The sequence below is a fragment of the Pongo pygmaeus genome, chromosome 2, assembly GCF_028885625.2.
Source record: "Pongo pygmaeus isolate AG05252 chromosome 2, NHGRI_mPonPyg2-v2.0_pri, whole genome shotgun sequence".
In the NCBI taxonomy this organism is placed as follows: domain Eukaryota; kingdom Metazoa; phylum Chordata; class Mammalia; order Primates; family Hominidae; genus Pongo; species Pongo pygmaeus.
In genome coordinates this window covers 151,235,868-151,254,513 of record NC_085930.1, presented here as the reverse complement: position 1 = coordinate 151,254,513, position 18,646 = coordinate 151,235,868, and the positions used below count along the sequence as shown (strand labels likewise).

The 18,646-nt window shown below is 37.9% G+C and overlaps 1 protein-coding gene across 6 annotated transcripts in view; it reads left to right on the top strand.

Annotated features, from left to right (window-relative positions):
• ATR (ATR serine/threonine kinase) overlaps window positions 1–18,646 on the top strand; it is a 133,752-nt gene that overhangs the window by 8,444 nt on the left and 106,662 nt on the right. For 5 of the 6 annotated variants that reach the window (XR_008501553.2, XM_054481294.2, XM_063662269.1 and 2 more), the window contains exons 2-13: window positions 2,332–2,423; window positions 4,216–4,356; window positions 8,215–9,092; window positions 9,902–10,080; window positions 10,870–11,061; window positions 11,883–12,073; window positions 12,543–12,695; window positions 14,859–15,051; window positions 15,296–15,558; window positions 17,395–17,585; window positions 17,670–17,770; window positions 17,996–18,167. Coding sequence is in view for 5 of the 6 variants with exons in the window: in XM_054481294.2 (XP_054337269.1) it covers window positions 2,332–2,423; window positions 4,216–4,356; window positions 8,215–9,092; window positions 9,902–10,080; window positions 10,870–11,061; window positions 11,883–12,073; window positions 12,543–12,695; window positions 14,859–15,051; window positions 15,296–15,558; window positions 17,395–17,585; window positions 17,670–17,770; window positions 17,996–18,167 (2,746 nt within the window). In the remaining variant the exon portion in view is untranslated. Of the gene's footprint in view, window positions 1–2,331; window positions 2,424–2,644; window positions 2,792–4,215; window positions 4,357–8,214; window positions 9,093–9,901; window positions 10,081–10,869; window positions 11,062–11,882; window positions 12,074–12,542; window positions 12,696–14,858; window positions 15,052–15,295; window positions 15,559–17,394; window positions 17,586–17,669; window positions 17,771–17,995; window positions 18,168–18,646 lie in introns of those variants that run through there. The other variant, XM_054481295.2, reaches the window with a different exon arrangement.

Below are 18,646 nucleotides of genomic sequence, written 5' to 3'. Positions count from 1 at the left end.
GAGCTGAGATCGCGTCATTGCACTCCAGCCTGGGCAACAAGAGCGAAACTATCTCAAAAAATAAATAAATAAATAAATAAATAAATAAAAATAAGGGAACATAGAGGGAAAACATTATGACATTGGATTTGGCAGTGATTTCTTTGATATGACACAAAGCACAGGCAGCAAAATAAACAGATAAATTGGAATTCATCAAAATTAAAAACATCGTGCATCAAAGGGCAGTATCAATAGAGTGAAAAGGCAACCCATGGAATTGGAGAAAATATTTGCAAATCATATGTCTGATAAGGAGTTTAATATCTAGAATGTATTAAGAACTCCTACAGCTTAACAACAAATATAACCTGATGAAAAATAGAAAAAGAACTTGAATAGACATTTCTCCAAAGAAGATATACAAATGGACAAATAAGCACATGAGAAGATGCTCACAATTACTAGTCATTAGGGAGATGCAAATCAAAACCACAAGATACTGTTTCACACCCATTATGATAGCTATTAATAAAAAAACAGTTGGGGCCGGGCGTGTTGGCTCATGCCTGTAATCCTAGCACTTTGGGAGGCTGAGGCGGGCGGATCACGAGGTCAGGAGATTGAGACCATCCTGGCCAACATGGTAAAACCCCATCTCTACTAAAATACAAAAAATTAGCCAGGCATGGTGGTGCATGCCTGTAGTACCAGCTGCTTGAGAGGCTGAGGCAGGAGAATTGCTTGAACCCAGGAGACGGAGGTTGCAGTGAGTCGAGATCATGCCACTGCACTCCAGCCTGGTGACAGAGCAAGACTCCGTCTCAAAAAAAACAAAAAACAAAAAAAACCCCACAAAAAAACACAGCTGGGCATGGTGACTCATGCCTACAATCCCAGCACTTTGGGAGGTCAAGGCAGGCAGATCGCTTGAGCCCAGGAGATTGAGACCAGCCTGGGCAACATGGTGAAACCCCGTCTCTACAAAAAATACAAAAAATTAGCTGGGTGTGGTGACATGCACCTGTGGTGCCAGTTACTCAGGAGGCTGAGGTGGGAAGATCTCCTGAGGCGGGAAGATCTCCTGAGGCTGGGAGGTTGAGGCTGCAGTGAGTTATGAGTGCACCACTGCACAGTAACTTGGGCAATAGAGTTAGACCCTGTTGCCAAAAGGGGAAAAGAAAATTTAAAAAAACACCCAGAAAATAACGTGTGTTGGTGAGGATGTGGAGAAATTGGAACCCTTGTCCACTGCAGGTGGGAGTGTACAATGGTACAGTCACTGTGGAAAAGGGTATTAGAGTTCCACCAAAAATTCAGTTTTTATATGCTTCAGAAGGGAGGAAATGAATGCTAATTGGTCCATAGGCAGTCATGGGTGGGCCTGGAAAAAGCACCCTGAGTTCTCGCTGTGGTCCGTGTAACTGGCAGCCAGGCTCCCAGGCTTCAAGCTGTTCCTGGCTTGAAGGTGGGTCTTCATTGGGGACCCACCCCTTTCCGCCCAGGAGCCTGTCTACTTCCTGCTGCCATCAACCTGCCACCCACTACACCCAGGCTGTTCGTGCCGAGGGGCGCCTGCAGGCCCATACTGAGCTGCCCTCAGCCTACCGCTTGGCCTGCCCAAAGTCCAGAGGGGGATGAGGCAGCAGGGGGCTGGTGTGTCAGTGCCGTCCTGAGCACATGCACATGCACACGCGGCCTGGTCGTGACAACACCTGGGCTCTCCCACAACTTTGCTCCGAAATTGGTGTGGGTGCCGGGAGCAGGGAGAGGCCAGGCAGCGGGAGCAGGCACTTCCAAGTCTGTGAGGGCAGAGGGCCTTCCCGGCCCTGGAAAGAGCAGGGATGCCTGGGTTTGCAGCCGTGGTTGGGCAGCTGCAGCTGCGCCCAGGATGGCTGGGCTCCCGACCCTGCAACTCGGAAAGGGGCGGGGCTTCCACCTGTCTTGCAACTCAGAAGGGGGCGGGGCTTCTGCCCACTAGCTCCATGGAGCGAGCAGCCCCAGCCCCACCTTCCTCACCTCTCCAACTGGGCTGCCACTGCCATCAATAGCACATTTCAATTTGTACTAATCACATTTCAAGTTCTCCCTAGTTACTTGTAGCTAGTGGCCACCATATTGAGAAGTTCAGGTCTAGGCTTTGCTGATTGGATCTCTTTAGTATTACTTAGCATATTCTTTTTTTCTTGTAAGTTGGTAACATATTCAGATTTTCTTTTCAATTTTTAAACAGAAGAATACTGTATCAACATTGACACTGAACACATTTGATAAGTTCTACTTTAGAGAAATTTTTTTTACAAATGAAACTGAGTCATTTTAAGGACTAAAAGCTTTTAATTTGTATTTTAGTGCCACACCAGAGGAATATAATACAGTTGTACAGAAGCCAAGACAAATTCTGTGTCAATTCATTGACCGGATACTTACAGATGTAAATGTTGGTAAGAAACCAATTATTTCTTTTATAAACTTTATAAATTAGACTGTTTTCTTTTCCATGTATAAATTATAGTAGCATTTTCTCCATGTAGTTTTAGATATAGAGTATTTATGATAGTTACTATTTTCAAGCAAGTTATTTGTTAATCAGTATTGCTTATTGCTTGTTACAAAATTTGAATTAGGCTTTTAAAATAATTCTCTTTTCCTATTTGTTATCTAGATTTTCTACTGCTTGCTATGAGTTCTTTGATATTGGATATTATACGTAAAAATATTTGGCCAGTACCAATCACGTGGACCCTATTTTGGTTAGCTCTTATGCCAGTGGTAGACTAATAGCAAATGCCACCCAAAAAAACCTCTTTAAGTAAGTTACGCTTTAAGTAAGTTCATGCCTGTGTCTATAGGAGATTATAGGATTATGTGAGTTACTGAATCAATTATTGCCTGTTTGTGCCAATCTGGTAGACAAAATGTTACCAACCTGGCAAGATGGTGTCACATTTGTCATATCTGTTGAAATTATGTGGGAGGGATAATATAAAATGGCATTAGGCTCAGGGTTTATAATTTGGATTCCAAATTTGGCACAGATTTTATGACTTAGACTAGCCATTAAGCCTTTCTTTTTCAATCAGTAAAATGATGGGTTGCTGAAAAATAACAAAGGACTACTGAATACTTGCAAGATGTGTTTTTGTATCGTATTCGTATTCCCTCCGTTTAGACTACTTGCCCTTCCCCTCTCTGACCAACTCCTCATCTAGGAATCATTTCCTTCACAGTGTCCTCCCAGATACCTGTTTCTCCTTATTCTGGATTAGTGCAATTACCATATTGTATTATAATTATTAGTTTGTTTGTTTGACTCCCCGCTGGATTGTGAGAACTTTTTTTTAATCCTTAGATTTTAGCCCTGCCTGGCATATTATTCCTGAAGTACGTGTTTGATAAATGGATGTATGGTAGAAGAATGCATGTGATTTTTAAACATTTAAAATTAGATAAGACTGTAGTGTTGGCTGGGCACGGTGGCTCACGCCTGTAATCCCAGCACTTTGGGAGGCCGAGGTGGGTGGATCACCTGAGGTCAGGAGTTTGAGACCAGCCCGGCCAACATGACGAAACCCTGTCTGTACTAAAAATACCAAAATTAGCTGGGTGTGGTAGCACACACCTGTAGTCCTAGCTACTCAGGAGGCTGAGGCAGAAGAATCACTTGTACCCCAGAGGCAGAGGTTGCAGTGAGCCAAGATCACACCACTACACTCCAGCCTGGGCAACAGAGTGAGACTCTGTCTCAAAAAAAAAAAAAAAAAGACTGTAGTGTTTAGCCCCATCAGTTTAGCTTGAATGTTGTTGAGTGCTGTGCTGGATATAATTCTGGTCACCAAAGTCTGGTTCCCCCCCGCCCCCTTTTTTTTTAATTTTAAGGGACAGAGTCTTGCTTTGTTCCAGGCTGGAGTGCAATAGTGTGATCGTAGCTCACTACCGCCTTGAACTTCTGGGCTCAAGGGAATCCTCCAGCCTCAGCCCCCTGAGTGCTGGGACTATAGGCACACTACCACTCCCAGCTAATTTTAAGAAAAATTTTTTTTGTAGAGACGGGATCTTGACATCTTATCCAGGCTGGACTTGAGTTCCTGGGCTCAGGTGATCTCCCACTTCAGCCTCCCAAAGTATAGGGATTACAGGCGTGAGGCACCTTGCCTGGCCCACAGTCTGGTTTCTTAACAAAAGGACCATTGTTTAATTTGTCATGACTCTTTAAAATGAATCTTATTGTTTTAGTTGCTGTAGAACTTGTAAAGAAAACTGACTCTCAGCCAACCTCCGTGATGTTGCTTGATTTCATCCAGCATATCATGAAATCCTCCCCACTTATGTTTGTAAATGTGAATGGAAGCCATGAGGCCAAAGGCAGTTGTATTGGTAAGTGCTGTTTTTCATGCATTCACTTGCCATCTGTTCTATGAAATCCTCCTTTTACTGCTCTTCTGAAACATTACATGTACACGATTATACTTTTTTGGGTCAGCTTTGCTATAAATTGAAGGAGCAAAATGGTAATGGTTATTTTTCCTTCACATATCCTTATTGTTTTCTTTTTAGTATTGTATACTAGGTACTTAGAAATAATCAAATTTGTTTATTTGCCATTGAACATTTTGGCATAGTTTTCTTTTTTCTGTTTTTGGTAATCTCTTTCTTCTAGATCAGAGCTTGGCAAGCTGTAGTCCACAAGGTGGCTGCCTGTTTTTGTGAACAAAGTTTTTGTGTTTTGTTTTGTTTCCTTTTTTTTTTTTTTTTTTAAATAAGACAGGGTCTTGCTGTGTTGCTCAGGCTGGTCTTGAACTGCTAGACTCAAGGGATCCTCCTGCCTCAGCCTCCTGCATACCTGGGACTCTAGGCACATGCTACTGTGCCTGGCTTCAGTTTTTGTAAACAAAGTTTTATTAGAACACAGCCATGTTCATTCTTTTACTTATTGTCTGTGACTACTACAAAGGCAACTTGGGCACTAAAGCCAAAAATAATACTATCTGGTCCTTTAAAAAAAGTTTGCTGACTGCTATTCTATATATTGAAGCTTTTCTCTAGGCTTATTCCTTATTGCACCTACTACTTTTGTCCCTTCATTGGTGTCTTCATAAAGAGATGCAAAATAAACATTTTTTTTTGTATAATGGATAAAGTATTTTAAAATTTTTTGTTCAAACTTTAACTCAACTTTGATAGCATGTCCTCCAAGAAGTTTTTTTCTGACCACTACTTCTTTTTTTTATTTATTTTTTATTATTATACTTTAAGTTTTAGGGTACATGTACACAACGTGCGGGTTTGTTACATATGTATACATGTGCCATGCTGGTGTGCTGCACCCATTAACTCGCCATTTAGCATTAGGTATATCTCCTAATGCTATCCGTCCCCCCTCCCCCCACCCCACAACAGTCCCCAGTGTGTGATGTTCCCCTTCCTGTGTCCATGTGTTCTCATTGTTCAATTCCCATCTATGAGTGAGAACATGCCGTGTTTGGTTTTTTGTCCTTGCGATAGTTTACTGAGAATGATGATTTCCAGTTTCATCCATGTCCCTACAAAGGACATGAACTCATCATTTTTTATGGCTGCATAGTATTCCATGGTGTATATGTGCCACATTTTCTTAATCCAGTCTATCATTGTTGGACATTTGGGTTGGTTCCAAGTCTTTGCTATTGTGAATAGTGTCGCAATAAACATACGTGTGCATGTGTCTTTATAGCAGCATGATTTATAATCCTTTGGGTATATACCCAGTAATGGGATGGCTGGGTCAAATGGTATTTCTAGTTCTAGATCCCTGAGGAATCGCCACACTGACTTCCACAATGGTTGAACTAGTTGACAGTCCCACCAACAGTGTAAAAGTGTTCCTATTTCTCCACATCCTCTCCAGCACCTGTTGTTTCCTGACTTTTTAATGATTGCTGTTCTGACTGGTGTGAGATGGTATCTCATTGTGGTTTTGATTTGCATTTCTCTGATGGCCAGTGATGATGAGCATTTTTTCATGTGTCTTTTGGCTGCATAAATGTTTTCTTTTGAGAAGTGTCTGTTCATATCCTTCTGAGCACTACTTCTAACTGCTTAGAACTGGCTTGGTTACTCCTTTATTCTCTCTTAGTACTAAGTGTTCTGCATTTCATCTATCATAGAGGCTATTAAACTGTACTCTAATCATTGGTTTGTCTATATTCTTTCCTACAGTAGTTTTTAAACTACAGGTCATAACCCACTAGTGGGTTATGAAATTAGGCAATTATCAGCATTTAAAACAAGATGAAATAAACTAGAAAATATCATAGGCTGGGCGCGGTGTCTCACGCCTGTAATCCCAGCACTTTGGGAGTTCGAGACCAGCCTAGGCAACATGGTGAAACCCTGTCTCTACCAAAACCAAACCAAACCAAACCAAAACAAAACAAAAAACATTAGCTGAACATGGTGGCACATGCCTGTGGTACCAGCTACTCGGAAGGCTGAGGCACACGAATTGCTTTAGCCTGGGAGGCAGAGGTTGCAGTGAGCTAAGACCATGCCACTGCACTCTGGCCTGGGTAACAGAGTGAGAACCTGTCTCAAGAAAAAAAAAAGAAAATATTATAGTACATTGTATGTAATAAGAGTAAGTACTATTTAATGAACCTTTTGTTTTAAATATTTAAATAAAATGCATGTATATGTACTGGGTCATGATATAAAATGTTATTTCTTTGTTGCAGTCAAAAAGCTCAACAAACTGTACTGTGGGATTCATGAGGACAGGACTATGACTGATTTATTCTTGTGTACCTGAGACAGAGTCACCACTCAAATTTTAGTTGAAAGAATGACAATAGCTACCCTTTATTGAACATTTATTTTACTTTGGAACCATGCTGAGTATTTCACCTGCATTGTCTTATTTGGTCCTCACAGTAACCCATAACATAGATAGCATTATTCTCCTTATACATGAAATTACAGAGGTTCAGAGAAATGAAAAGTTTATACAACTAGTAAGTGGAAAGCTAGGACCTTGTCTGTCTGACTCCAAAGTTGTTACAGGTATACCTCAGAAATATTGTGGGTTCAGTTCCAGACCACCACAATAAAGTGAATATTGCAATAAAGTAAGTCACATGAATTTTTTGGTTTCCCAGTGCATATCAAAGTTATGTTTACATTGTACATTAAGTGTGGAATAGCATTATGTCTAAAAAACAATGTATATACCTTAATTAAAAATACTTTATTACTAAAAAATGCTAACGATTATATGATCCTTCAACAAGTTGTAATATTTGTGCTGGTGCAGTGTCTTGCCTTGATGTTGAGGGCCTTTCTCTGGATTAGGCTTTGGCTTAAGGGAATGTCGTGGCTGGTTTGATCTTCTTTTTTTCCTACTGGAAATTTCCTCGTCTTTTAGTGATTTGATCTTCTATTCAGACTACAAAAACTTTCTCCATACCAGCAATAAGGCTGTTTCACTTTCTCATCAATGGTGTGTTCAGTGGAGTTGCACTTTTAATTTCTTCCAAAAACTTTTTCTTTGTTTTAACAAGTTGGTTGGTTGGTGAAAGAGGCTTAGCTTTCAATTCGTCTTGGCTTTCAACATGCCTTCCTCAGTAGGCTTAATCATTTCTAGCTTTTGATTTGAAGTGAGAGATGTGTGACTCTTCTTTTCATTTGAACATATAGAGGCCATTGTAAGGGTTATTAATTAACCTAATTTCAATACTGTGTCTCAGGGAATAGGGAGACACAAGGAGAGGGAGAGAGATGGGGAACTGCTGGTCGGTGGGCAGTCAGAACACATACATTTATCCATTAAGTTTGCCACCTTATATTGGTGTGGTTCATGACAGCTCCAGACAATTACAATAGTAACATCAAACGTCACTGATCACAGATCACCATAACAGATACAATAATAACGAAAACGTTTGAAATATTTTGAGAATTACCAAAATGTGATACAGAGACATGAAGTGACCACATGCTGTTGGAAAATTGGCACTGATACACTTGCTTGATGCAGAGTTACCACAACCTTCAATTTGTGACAAATGCAGTATCTGCAACGTGCAATAAAACTGGGTATGCCTGTGTTCTAAACTATCATGTTTCCATTGTGAAGGGAATGTTTTACATTCTTTTGTTAGTGAAGTTTATTCTTTAAAAGTCAATCGTCAAGGATTTAGCAAATGAATTAGCACTTCGGATATACTTGTTTATTTAATATCTTTTTTGTTTATTTCAAAGAATTCAGTAATTGGATCATAACAAGACTTCTGCGGATTGCAGCAACTCCCTCCTGTCATTTGTTACACAAGAAAATCTGTGAAGTCATCTGTTCATTATTATTTCTTTTTAAAAGCAAGAGTCCTGCTATTTTTGGGGTACTCACAAAAGAATTATTACAACTTTTTGAAGACTTGGTTTACCTCCATAGAAGAAATGTGATGGGTCATGCTGTGGAATGGCCAGTGGTCATGAGCCGATTTTTAAGTCAATTAGATGAACACATGGGATATTTACAATCAGCTCCTTTGCAGTTGATGAGTATGCAAAATTTAGAATTTATTGAAGTCACTTTATTAACGGTTCTTACTCGTATTATTGCAATTGTGTTTTTTAGAAGGCAAGAACTCTTACTTTGGCAGATAGGTTGTGTTCTGCTAGAGTATGGTAGTCCAAAAATTAAATCCCTAGCAATTAGCTTTTTAACAGAACTTTTTCAGCTTGGAGGACTACCAGCACAACCAGCTAGCACTTTTTTCAGCTCATTTTTGGAATTACTAAAACACCTTGTAGAAATGGATACTGACCAATTAAAACTCTATGAAGAGCCATTATCAAAGCTGATAAAGACACTATTTCCCTTTGAAGCAGAAGCTTATAGAAATATTGAACCTGTCTATTTAAATATGCTGCTGGAAAAACTCTGTGTCATGTTTGAAGACGGTGTGCTCATGCGGCTTAAGTCTGATTTGCTAAAAGCAGCTTTGTGCCATTTACTGCAGTATTTCCTTAAATTTGTGCCAGCTGGGTATGAATCTGCTTTACAAGTCAGGAAGGTCTATGTGAGAAATATTTGTAAAGCTCTTTTGGATGTGCTTGGAATTCAGGTAGATGCAGAGGTAAGTAATTTTTCAGGTTACTTATTAAGTATGTATTTTGTTCATCATTTAATTGTATACATATGTGCAAAATGTAATAATAAGAAAATAGAGTATCTTTAATAGTAATTTATATTTGGAACATAATGATTTTCATAGTGTAGTCTGGCTCACTATTATGGACTTTTACTGTGATTTCAGAAGGATTTGTTCATTAAGTTGGTAATAAACTGCCAATGGAGTAGAATGTTTCTAAGTAGAATCTGTGAAGTGTAAATGTATTTGTTGCATTATTAATTAAAAGGAGGCAGTTATCAACTTAATTGCAGAAGCTTTGGTCACTCAAATAGATTATGTGTCTGACAAGTTATAATCAGTCACTTTTAGAAAACCTATGAATGATTAATCATGCCAAATTATGCGCTTTTTTCTATTTGGACTGTGGGAGTCAGGTAATACAATAAAATCAGAGATGCAGTAACTTGATTAAATATTTTAGTTTATTAATCTTGCTGGATTTGTTACATGAAGAAAGTTAGTAATTCCCTTACAAAATTTTTTATAAGGGAATTAAAATTTATAGCATTTTGGTAAGAGGAAAAACAGGATGTAGAGAGAAGGATTTGTTTAAACCTTCTAAGACTGTAGAACCATAGTCTATATATAGACTTAAATAATATAGATCAATTTAGATGTTTATTTTGCCTTATGAGACTCTAAAAGTAGTTTCACTAGAAAACATCTAACATCTAATACATTCTTGCTGCCTATGAATAATATAAATATATTTTCTAAGGAATATTTCTGGAAATTATTTTTTATTTTCTCAGTACTTGTTGGGCCCACTTTATGCAGCTTTGAAAATGGAAAGTATGGAAATCATTGAGGAGATTCAATGCCAAACTCAACAGGAAAACCTCAGCAGTAATAGTGATGGAATATCACCCAAAAGGCGTCGTCTCAGCTCGTCTCTAAACCCTTCTAAAAGAGCACCAAAACAGACTGAGGAGTATGATGACCTTCATTTAGTTTGTATTTAGCCATTAAATAAAACTTTGTTCACTTTAAAAAATCAGCTTTAGTTAAGTGCTTTGATTTAAATACACAAAGAACATCTTTCTAAATGTAGCCAAGGGAGTGCTTAAAATATTTTAATAATTATTGTAGACGGTTAGTAGTATAAAACATTTCATGGTTAAATAGTTACTTTGCATGTTTTTATATGCTTATCTAATGTAACTTTTCAATATGTGAAAAATCTTTGAGACTGTGCATCTGTTAGCAATTTTTAAAATGTTAACAAACTATTTTTTTATAAAGTGGCTAAGTTGCCATATTTCAGTTACTTCCGAACATTGTTTTAATTGTTTTAAATCTTAGTATAAATTTCAGGCTGGGCGCGGTGGCTCACGCCTGTAATCCCAGCACTTTGGGAGGCCGAGGCGGGCGGATCACGAGGTCAGAAGATCGAGACCATCCTGGCTAACACGGTGAAACCCTGTCTTTACTAAAAATACAAAAAATTAGCCGGGCGTGGTGGTTGGTGCCTGTAGTCCCAGCTACTTGGGAGGCTGAGGCAGGAGAATGGTGTGAACCTGGGAGGCGGAGCTTGCAGTGTGCCGAGATCGCGCGCCACTGCACTCCAGTCTGGAAGACAGAGCGAGACTCCGTCTCAAAAAAAAAAAAAAAAAATTTGAATAGTTGATATTACATAGTATATTTTATTCTAAATATGTTTCATGTTTTAACCAAATTTATATTGCATATGAATATCTCTCTACTGTATTCATAATTATAGAATTAAACATGTGGACATGAATCAAAAGAGCATATTATGGAGTGCACTGAAACAGAAAGCTGAATCCCTTCAGATTTCCCTTGAATACAGTGGCCTGAAGAATCCTGTTATTGAGATGTTAGAAGGAATTGCTGTTGTCTTACAACTGACTGCTCTGTGTGCTGTTCATTGTTCTCATCCAAACATGAACTGGTAAAACAAACTTCTTGTTTCTTGGGGTTGGGTTTCCTGTAATGAACTTGGATTTACTGTTTACTCATTATTCACTTGACTCATGTGACCTTAGAACACAAACTTTTCACTGAAGTAGTTAAGAAATTTATTTTCTATTGAGTCAAATGCTAGGTACGGTGCTAAGCACTGTATATATCTTAGTTAATATTTACAATAGTCCTGTAAGGTAAATGCTATTATGCCCATTTTAAAAATTAGAAATTGACACTCAGAGAAACTGAGGCTCTTTTTTGTCTGAGGCCAAAACTGACTTTCCTGGGGACACATGATTAGAAAGTACCAGAACACATTTGTGTACAACTCAAAACCCAGTGTTTGGCTTTTGAAGACAGGGTCTCGCTTTGTCTCCCAGGCTGGTGTACAGTGGCATGATCATGGCTCACTACAGCCTTGATCTCTGTCCGGGGCTCAAGTGAGCCTCCCAAGTAACTGAGACTATAGGCATGTGCCACCACACCCTAATTAAAAAAAAATTTTTTTGTAGAGATGGGTTTCCCTATATTGGCCCAGCTGGTCTCAAACTCCTGGGCTTAAGTGATCCTTCCACCTCAGCCTCCCAAAGTAATTTTAGTTCCCAAATCCTAAGAGTGATTTAAGCTGACATAAATAGATTCAACTTAAAATAGTAATAACATATTACTTGATTTGCATATTTACTTTAAATTGTTATAGATAAATTTCGTACTCACAATTTCTTTTGGCTTTACTACAATTTTATGTTTGACTATAACAAAATTCATCTTAATTCCAATGTCTTTAACAAAATGTACTTACTGCAGCCATACTTTCAAGGACTGTCAACATAAATCCAAGAAGAAACCTTCTGTAGTGATAACTTGGATGTCATTGGATTTTTACACAAAAGTGCTTAAGAGCTGTAGAAGTTTGTTAGAATCTGTTCAGAAACCGGACCTGGAGGCAACCATTGATAAGGTGGTGAAAATTTATGATGCTTTGATTTATATGCAAGGTGAGTACAAATAAGCAACAGATCAGAATAACCTTTAAAGATAATCAGTATAGAAATATGCTTTCTTTTTTGCCTGAATCCTAAGTGCGTGTTTGGAATACTCAGAAGTTTTTTCCTGATTTCAGTTCTATTAAATTTGTCAGTAATTTCTGAGTTGCCAATTTATGTGCATAATATTTTGATTCTTTAGTCAATAGAAATTATTTATAACTTCAAAGTTTTTTAATTTGGGAGTTTGAGGAATGCTGTGATTCTTCTTTAAAACAGGCATAGATAACATATTTTTATAAAGTCACATTTAATTTCTTTGGGTTCACAGACCTCAGACCATCGTTTATGGATCTCTGTGTTAAGAAGTTTTGCTTATCAAATGATCATTATGATAGTATTTCAAATGTCTTTATTTTTATTTAAAAGAGATATGATTAAGGAAAAGTTATAATTAATGACTTATTTTGTGCTTCTGTAGTAAACAGTTCATTTGAAGATCATATCCTGGAAGATTTATGTGGAATGCTCTCACTTCCATGGATTTATTCCCATTCTGATGATGGCTGTTTAAAGTTGACCACATTTGCCACTAATCTTCTAACATTAAGCCGTAGGATTTCAGATAGCTATTGTAAGTGCTCACAAGAATATGTGTGTGTGGTTTGTTTCATTTATTTATCTATTTACTTATTTATTTATTTTTGAGATGGAGTCTTACTCTGTCGCCTATGCTGGAGTGCAGTGGCGCAATCTCGTCTCACTGCAGCCTCTGTCTTCAGGTTCAAGCAATTTTCCTGCCTCAGCCTCTTGAGTAGCTAGGATTATGGGTGCGCACCACCACACCCAGCTAATTTTTGTATTTTTAGTAGAGGCGGGGTTTCACCTTGTTGGCCAGGCTGGTCTCGAACTCCTGACCTCAAGTGATCCACCTGCCCCAGCCTTCTAAAGTGCTAGGATTACAGGCGTGAGCCACCATGCCCGGCCTTGTGTGGTTTGTTTTAACTCATTTCTATATAGGACTTCTAAGACTTATTTATATTTTTTTCAATAATTAAAAGAGCAGGTACATTTTTAATAGTTCAGAAAGGGGTTAGATACATAAAAAGTAACACATAAAAGCCTGCCCCACATATCCCATTTCCTTTCTTTTTGTAAAACATTTGCAATGTGTCCTTACATATCATTATCTTCATTTAATAAAATTAGGAAGTATTTGAGAAATATTTTAAAAAGAAGAACAATATACCAAAAATTCTTATACCAACTTCTCAGTTTAAGAAATAGAAACATTAGGCCAGGCACGGTGGCTCACACCTGTAATCCCAGCACTTTGGGAGGCCAAGGCGTGTGAATCACTTGAGGTCAGGAGCGTGAGACCAGCCTGGCCAACATGGCAAAACCTCATCTCTTCTAAAAATACAAAAATTAGCCAGGCATGGTGGCTCACGCCTGTAGTCCCAGCTACTAGGGAGGCTGAGATACAAGAATCTCTTGAACCCAGGAGGCAGAGGTTTCAGTTAGCCAAGATTGCACCCCTGCACTCCAGCCTGGGCAACAGAGTGAGACTCTGTCTCAAAAAAAAGAAAAAAGAAATAAAAACCTCAAAGCCCTTTGAAGTCAGTTTCTCTTTACCCTTATCTCTCTTCATGAAATTTTTTTAAAAAAGGAAATAAAAATATTAGAGATATGATGGAAGCCCTTTGTCCCTCTATGATTTCATTCCCCTCATTTTTTTCCCCAGAGATTACTACTGTTCTGAATTTGGTGTTGATTGTTCTGTTGAATGTTCTATTACTTTTACTATATATGTATTTATTTGTAAATAATATAAGAAATTGTTTTGCTTCTTGCAGCTTACATTTTGTTGGTCAACACTATCTTTGTGAGACTTGTCCATGGTGATATGAGTAACTCTAGTTTTTATTTAAACTTCCAAATAGTAGCCAAATGCATGGATGGACACTATCAGACCTCCTATTGGTGGACAATCAAGTTGTTTCCAACTTTTCACAATTACAAGCAACATTTAAATGAATATTTTTATAAATGATTCTTTAGTCATTCTAAGGCCTTGCTGTTTGAAAAGTATGCTCCACAGACCAGTAGCATCACCACTATTTAGGGACTTGTTAGAAATGGAGCATCTTTGATTCTGCTGAGAGAGCACATTAAAAAAAAAAAGAGAAAGAAAGAAATGGGGAATCTTATGCTCCACCCAGACCTACTGAATCAGAATATGCATTTTAACAAGATAGGTGATTCATATCCATATTAAAGTTTGAGAAGCATTATTTTAATGTTTTTACCTACCTAGGAGTAGTATTCTTGGGTTATAGAGTTTGCACATCTTCACCTCTATTCTGCTGTATTGTTCTCCAAAGATATACCAGTTTACACTCCTGTTAGCAGAGTATGCGTTCCACAACCTCGCTGACACTTAGCTGACTTTAAAATTTTTGCTATCTAGAAGATAAAAAATGTCATGGAGTTAACTATCTTAAATTTTTTCTTTTTCCTATCTGGTAGGTATGATTTTCAATTTGCATTTCCTTGATTATTTAGTAAGCTTGTGTATAGACCTTTTTCAGTGCACTTGCTTTATTTTCTGAAAAGGAACTTTTAATTAAATTAGGTATTAAATGTATTTTAAATGTTTTACTTGACTTTTATTTATATATATGTATACACAAATGTTACTTTACTTATATATATGTATATGTGTATATATATGTATATGTGTATACATAAAATTAACATTAGTAGAAATCTTGTTTAATAGACTTAATTTTTTCAGCACCACAGGCACAATCACGATGTGTGTTTCTTCTGACTCTGTTTCCAAGAAGAATATTCCTTGAATGGAGAACAGCAGTTTACAACTGGGCCCTGCAGAGCTCCCATGAAGTAATCCGGGCTAGTTGTGTTAGTGGATTTTTTATCTTATTGCAGCAGCAGAATTCTTGTAACAGAGTTCCCAAGATTCTTATGTATGTACTAAGATTTTAATTTGAATATATCACTCTATTGGAAAGATCATAATTCTCTGGCTATATATGCAGGGTTATGTTTATTGTTGAATATGTAAAGCAAATGTTGCTTTTAGTTTTAGAATTTAACATTTTTTCCTTCTAGGCTTTGTTTTACCAGTACTTTTGTCCCAAATTAAGCAAGACTATTTAGACCACAAAATTAGGCAAGAAAGTTTAGTACTTTTTCTTTTTTTTTCCCCAGAGATAAAGTCAAAGATGATTCTGACATTGTCAAGAAAGAATTTGCTTCTATACTTGGTCAACTTGTCTGCACTCTTCACGGCATGTTTTATCTGACAAGTTCTTTAACAGAACCTTTCTCTGAACATGGACATGTGGACCTCTTCTGTAGGAACTTGAAAGCTACTTCTCAACATGAATGTTCATCTTCTCAACTAAAAGCTTCTGTCTGCAAGCCGTTCCTTTTCCTATTGAAAAAAAAAACACCTAGTCCAGTAAAACTTGGTGAGTGATTATGACTTATTTAATATTTTAAAACCTATTTAAGCTCTGCTTTTCAAATCAGTAAAAGAATTAGGCTGAAACCTTAAAAAATTACAGGAAGTTACATGCTTTATAGATTCAGTGCTCAGTATTGTTTAGTTATAAATGGGATAACTGGTATAGATTGCATCACAGAACCGATAGGAGAGGTGATTTTGGGATTTTTCGAATACTGTTGTGATTTGACAGCCTAAATGGGGCATACCTGATGGTTGTTTCAATACTGTAAGATTCAATGTTCTATATCTTCTTTAGCGATACCAGAGATCTTCTTAATGTGTCCCCTGTTACCACCTTGGACCTTGAGAACTTCAAATAGTTAAATTACTTTGCCCAACTGAGGACTATAGAGTGTATCTTCTTGGCCACTTTCCAGTGGTAATGGAGTATGAATTTTTACGAAGCATGAGATATATACAAATACTTAGAAGATCCATTTGTTTAGGTAGTAAGTTGAAACTTGTTCTGAAGTTTTCAAAGCAATAGGAAATACTCCCTAAATCTTGTAATGTAAGGTTAACAATAAAGCTAAGATCCCCTTTAGAAATATGCTTTTCTTTTTTTTTTTTTTTCCCCCGAGACGGAGTTTTGCTGTTGTTGCCCAGGCTGAAGTACAATGGTGCGATCTTGGCTCACTGCAACCTCCGCCTCCTGGGTTCAGACAATTTTCCTACCTCAGCCTCCAGAGTAGTTGGGATTACAGGCGTGTGCCACCATGCCTGGCAAATTTTTGCATTTTTAGTAGAGACGGGGTTTCACCATGTTGGTCAGGCTAGTCTCCAACTCCTGACCTCAGGTAATCTACCTGCCCCATCCCCCCAAAGTGCTGGGGTTACAGGCATGAGCCACCATGCTCGGCCTTTCTTTCTTTTTTTTTTTTTTTAAGAGACAGGGTCTTGCTCTGTCACCCAGGCTGGAGTGCAGTGGCGCGATCATGGCTCACTGCAGCCTGCAGCCTTGATCTCCCAGGCTCAAGTGATCCTCCCACCTCAGCCTCTTGAGTAGCTGGGACCATAGTATGTGCCACTACACCCAGCTAATTTTTAAATTTTTTGTAGAGAGGGATCTCACTTTGTTGCCCAGGCTGGTCTTTGAACTCCTAGCTTCAAGTGATCCTCCTACCTTGGCCTCCCAGAGTGTTGGGATTACAGGTATGAGTCACCACTCCTGGCTTGCAATGTGTTTTTAAGTTTATCTTGGTAACATATAATGGTCTACAAAATCTGAAAGAGACTTGTTATTTTATAACAATTCTAGAAATTATTTTAGATTTAAATTATTTACAGGCTGAGTGCAGTGGTTCGCTCCTTTAACACCAGCACTTCGGGAGGCCGAGACAGGCAGATTGCCTGAGCTCAGGTGTTCGAGACCAGTCTGGGCAACATGGTGAAGCCCCATCTCTACAAAAAATACAAAAATTAGCCAGGCATGGTGGTGCATGCCTGTGGTCCCAGCTACTTGGGAGGCTGAGGTGGGAGGATCACTTGAACCTGGGAGGTCCGGGCTGCGTGCTGCAGTGAGCCGTGATCATGCCACTGCACTCCAGCCTGGGTGACAGAGCAAGACCCTATATCAAAAAAAAAAGTGACATTTATTAAAGATAAAGTAAATTTTAATTTATAAGTATCCATTTTAATTTCCTAAAATTCTGTGTGCTATACATACTTAAATATGAAACATTGACATTATAAGAGAACTTAGGATTCTTCATGGCATATTATTTGTTGATAATATTTTTACAGTACAACCTTGTCATTTAATATGTTAAATTAGGTATTGTATACTCTTGTCCTTCAGCTTTCATAGATAATCTACATCATCTTTGTAAGCATCTTGATTTTAGAGAAGATGAAACAGATGTAAAAGCAGTTCTTGGAACTTTATTAAATTTAATGGAAGATCCAGACAAAGATGTTAGAGTGGCTTTTAGTGGAAATATCAAGCATATATTGGAATCCTTAGACTCTGAAGATGGATTTATAAAGGAGGTTGATAATTTTTGTTTTTAACATTTGAGTTTACATCAACCTAGCTCTAAAAATTTCTTTAACCAGTTAATTTTATTGTTCTAGCTTTTTGTCTTAAGAATGAAGGAAGCATATACACATGCCCAAATATCAAGAAATAATGAGCTGAAGGATACCTTGATTCTTACAACAGGGGATATTGGAAGGTAAACTTGGCAGCATTTGTATTCTTCCTTATTTATTTTGGCCATTCTCCATTTTTATTTGCTTGCTGTTAAAAATGGTGATATGATATTTGTGATATTATAGACAAAATATGAGTCAACATGAATTTATTTGTAGATTTCCATTTGTTTCTGGGATATTGGAGAGATGTGTGTGTGTGTGTGTGTGTGTGTGTGTATTCATATGTATGTTGTTTTTAATTTTAGGGCCGCAAAAGGAGATTTGGTACCTTTTGCACTCTTACACTTATTGCATTGTTTGTTATCCAAGTCAGCATCTGTCTCTGGAGCAGCATACACAGAAATTAGAGCTCTGGTTGCAGCTAAAAGTGTTAAACTGCAAAATTTTTTCAGCCAGTATAAGAAACCCATCTGTCAGGTAAGAGTCAGCATTTGTCTTGACTATAGGCAACAGCAGTACTTTTTAAGAGTTACAAAAAAGAAGAACATTTATACATGTTTTATTTTGCTTGCTTTTCTTTTTTCTTCAATTTTTATTTTAAATTCAGGGGTATATTGCAACATGTACAGGTTTGCTACATAGGTAAACATGTGTCGTGGTGGTTTGCTGCACAGGTCATCTCATCACCTAGGTATAAACCCAGCATCCATTAGCTATTATTTCTGATACTCTCCCTTCCCCCACCCCCTGACAGGCCTCAGTGTGTGTTGTTCCCCCCATGTGTCCATGTGTTCTCATCATTCAGCTCCTACTTATAAGTGAGAACTTGAGGTGTTTGGTTTTCTGTTCCTGTGTTAGTTTGCTGAGGATAATGGCTTCCAATTCCATTCATGTCCCTGCAAAGGACATGATCTTGTTCCTTTTTATGGCTGTATAGTATTCCATGGTGTATATGT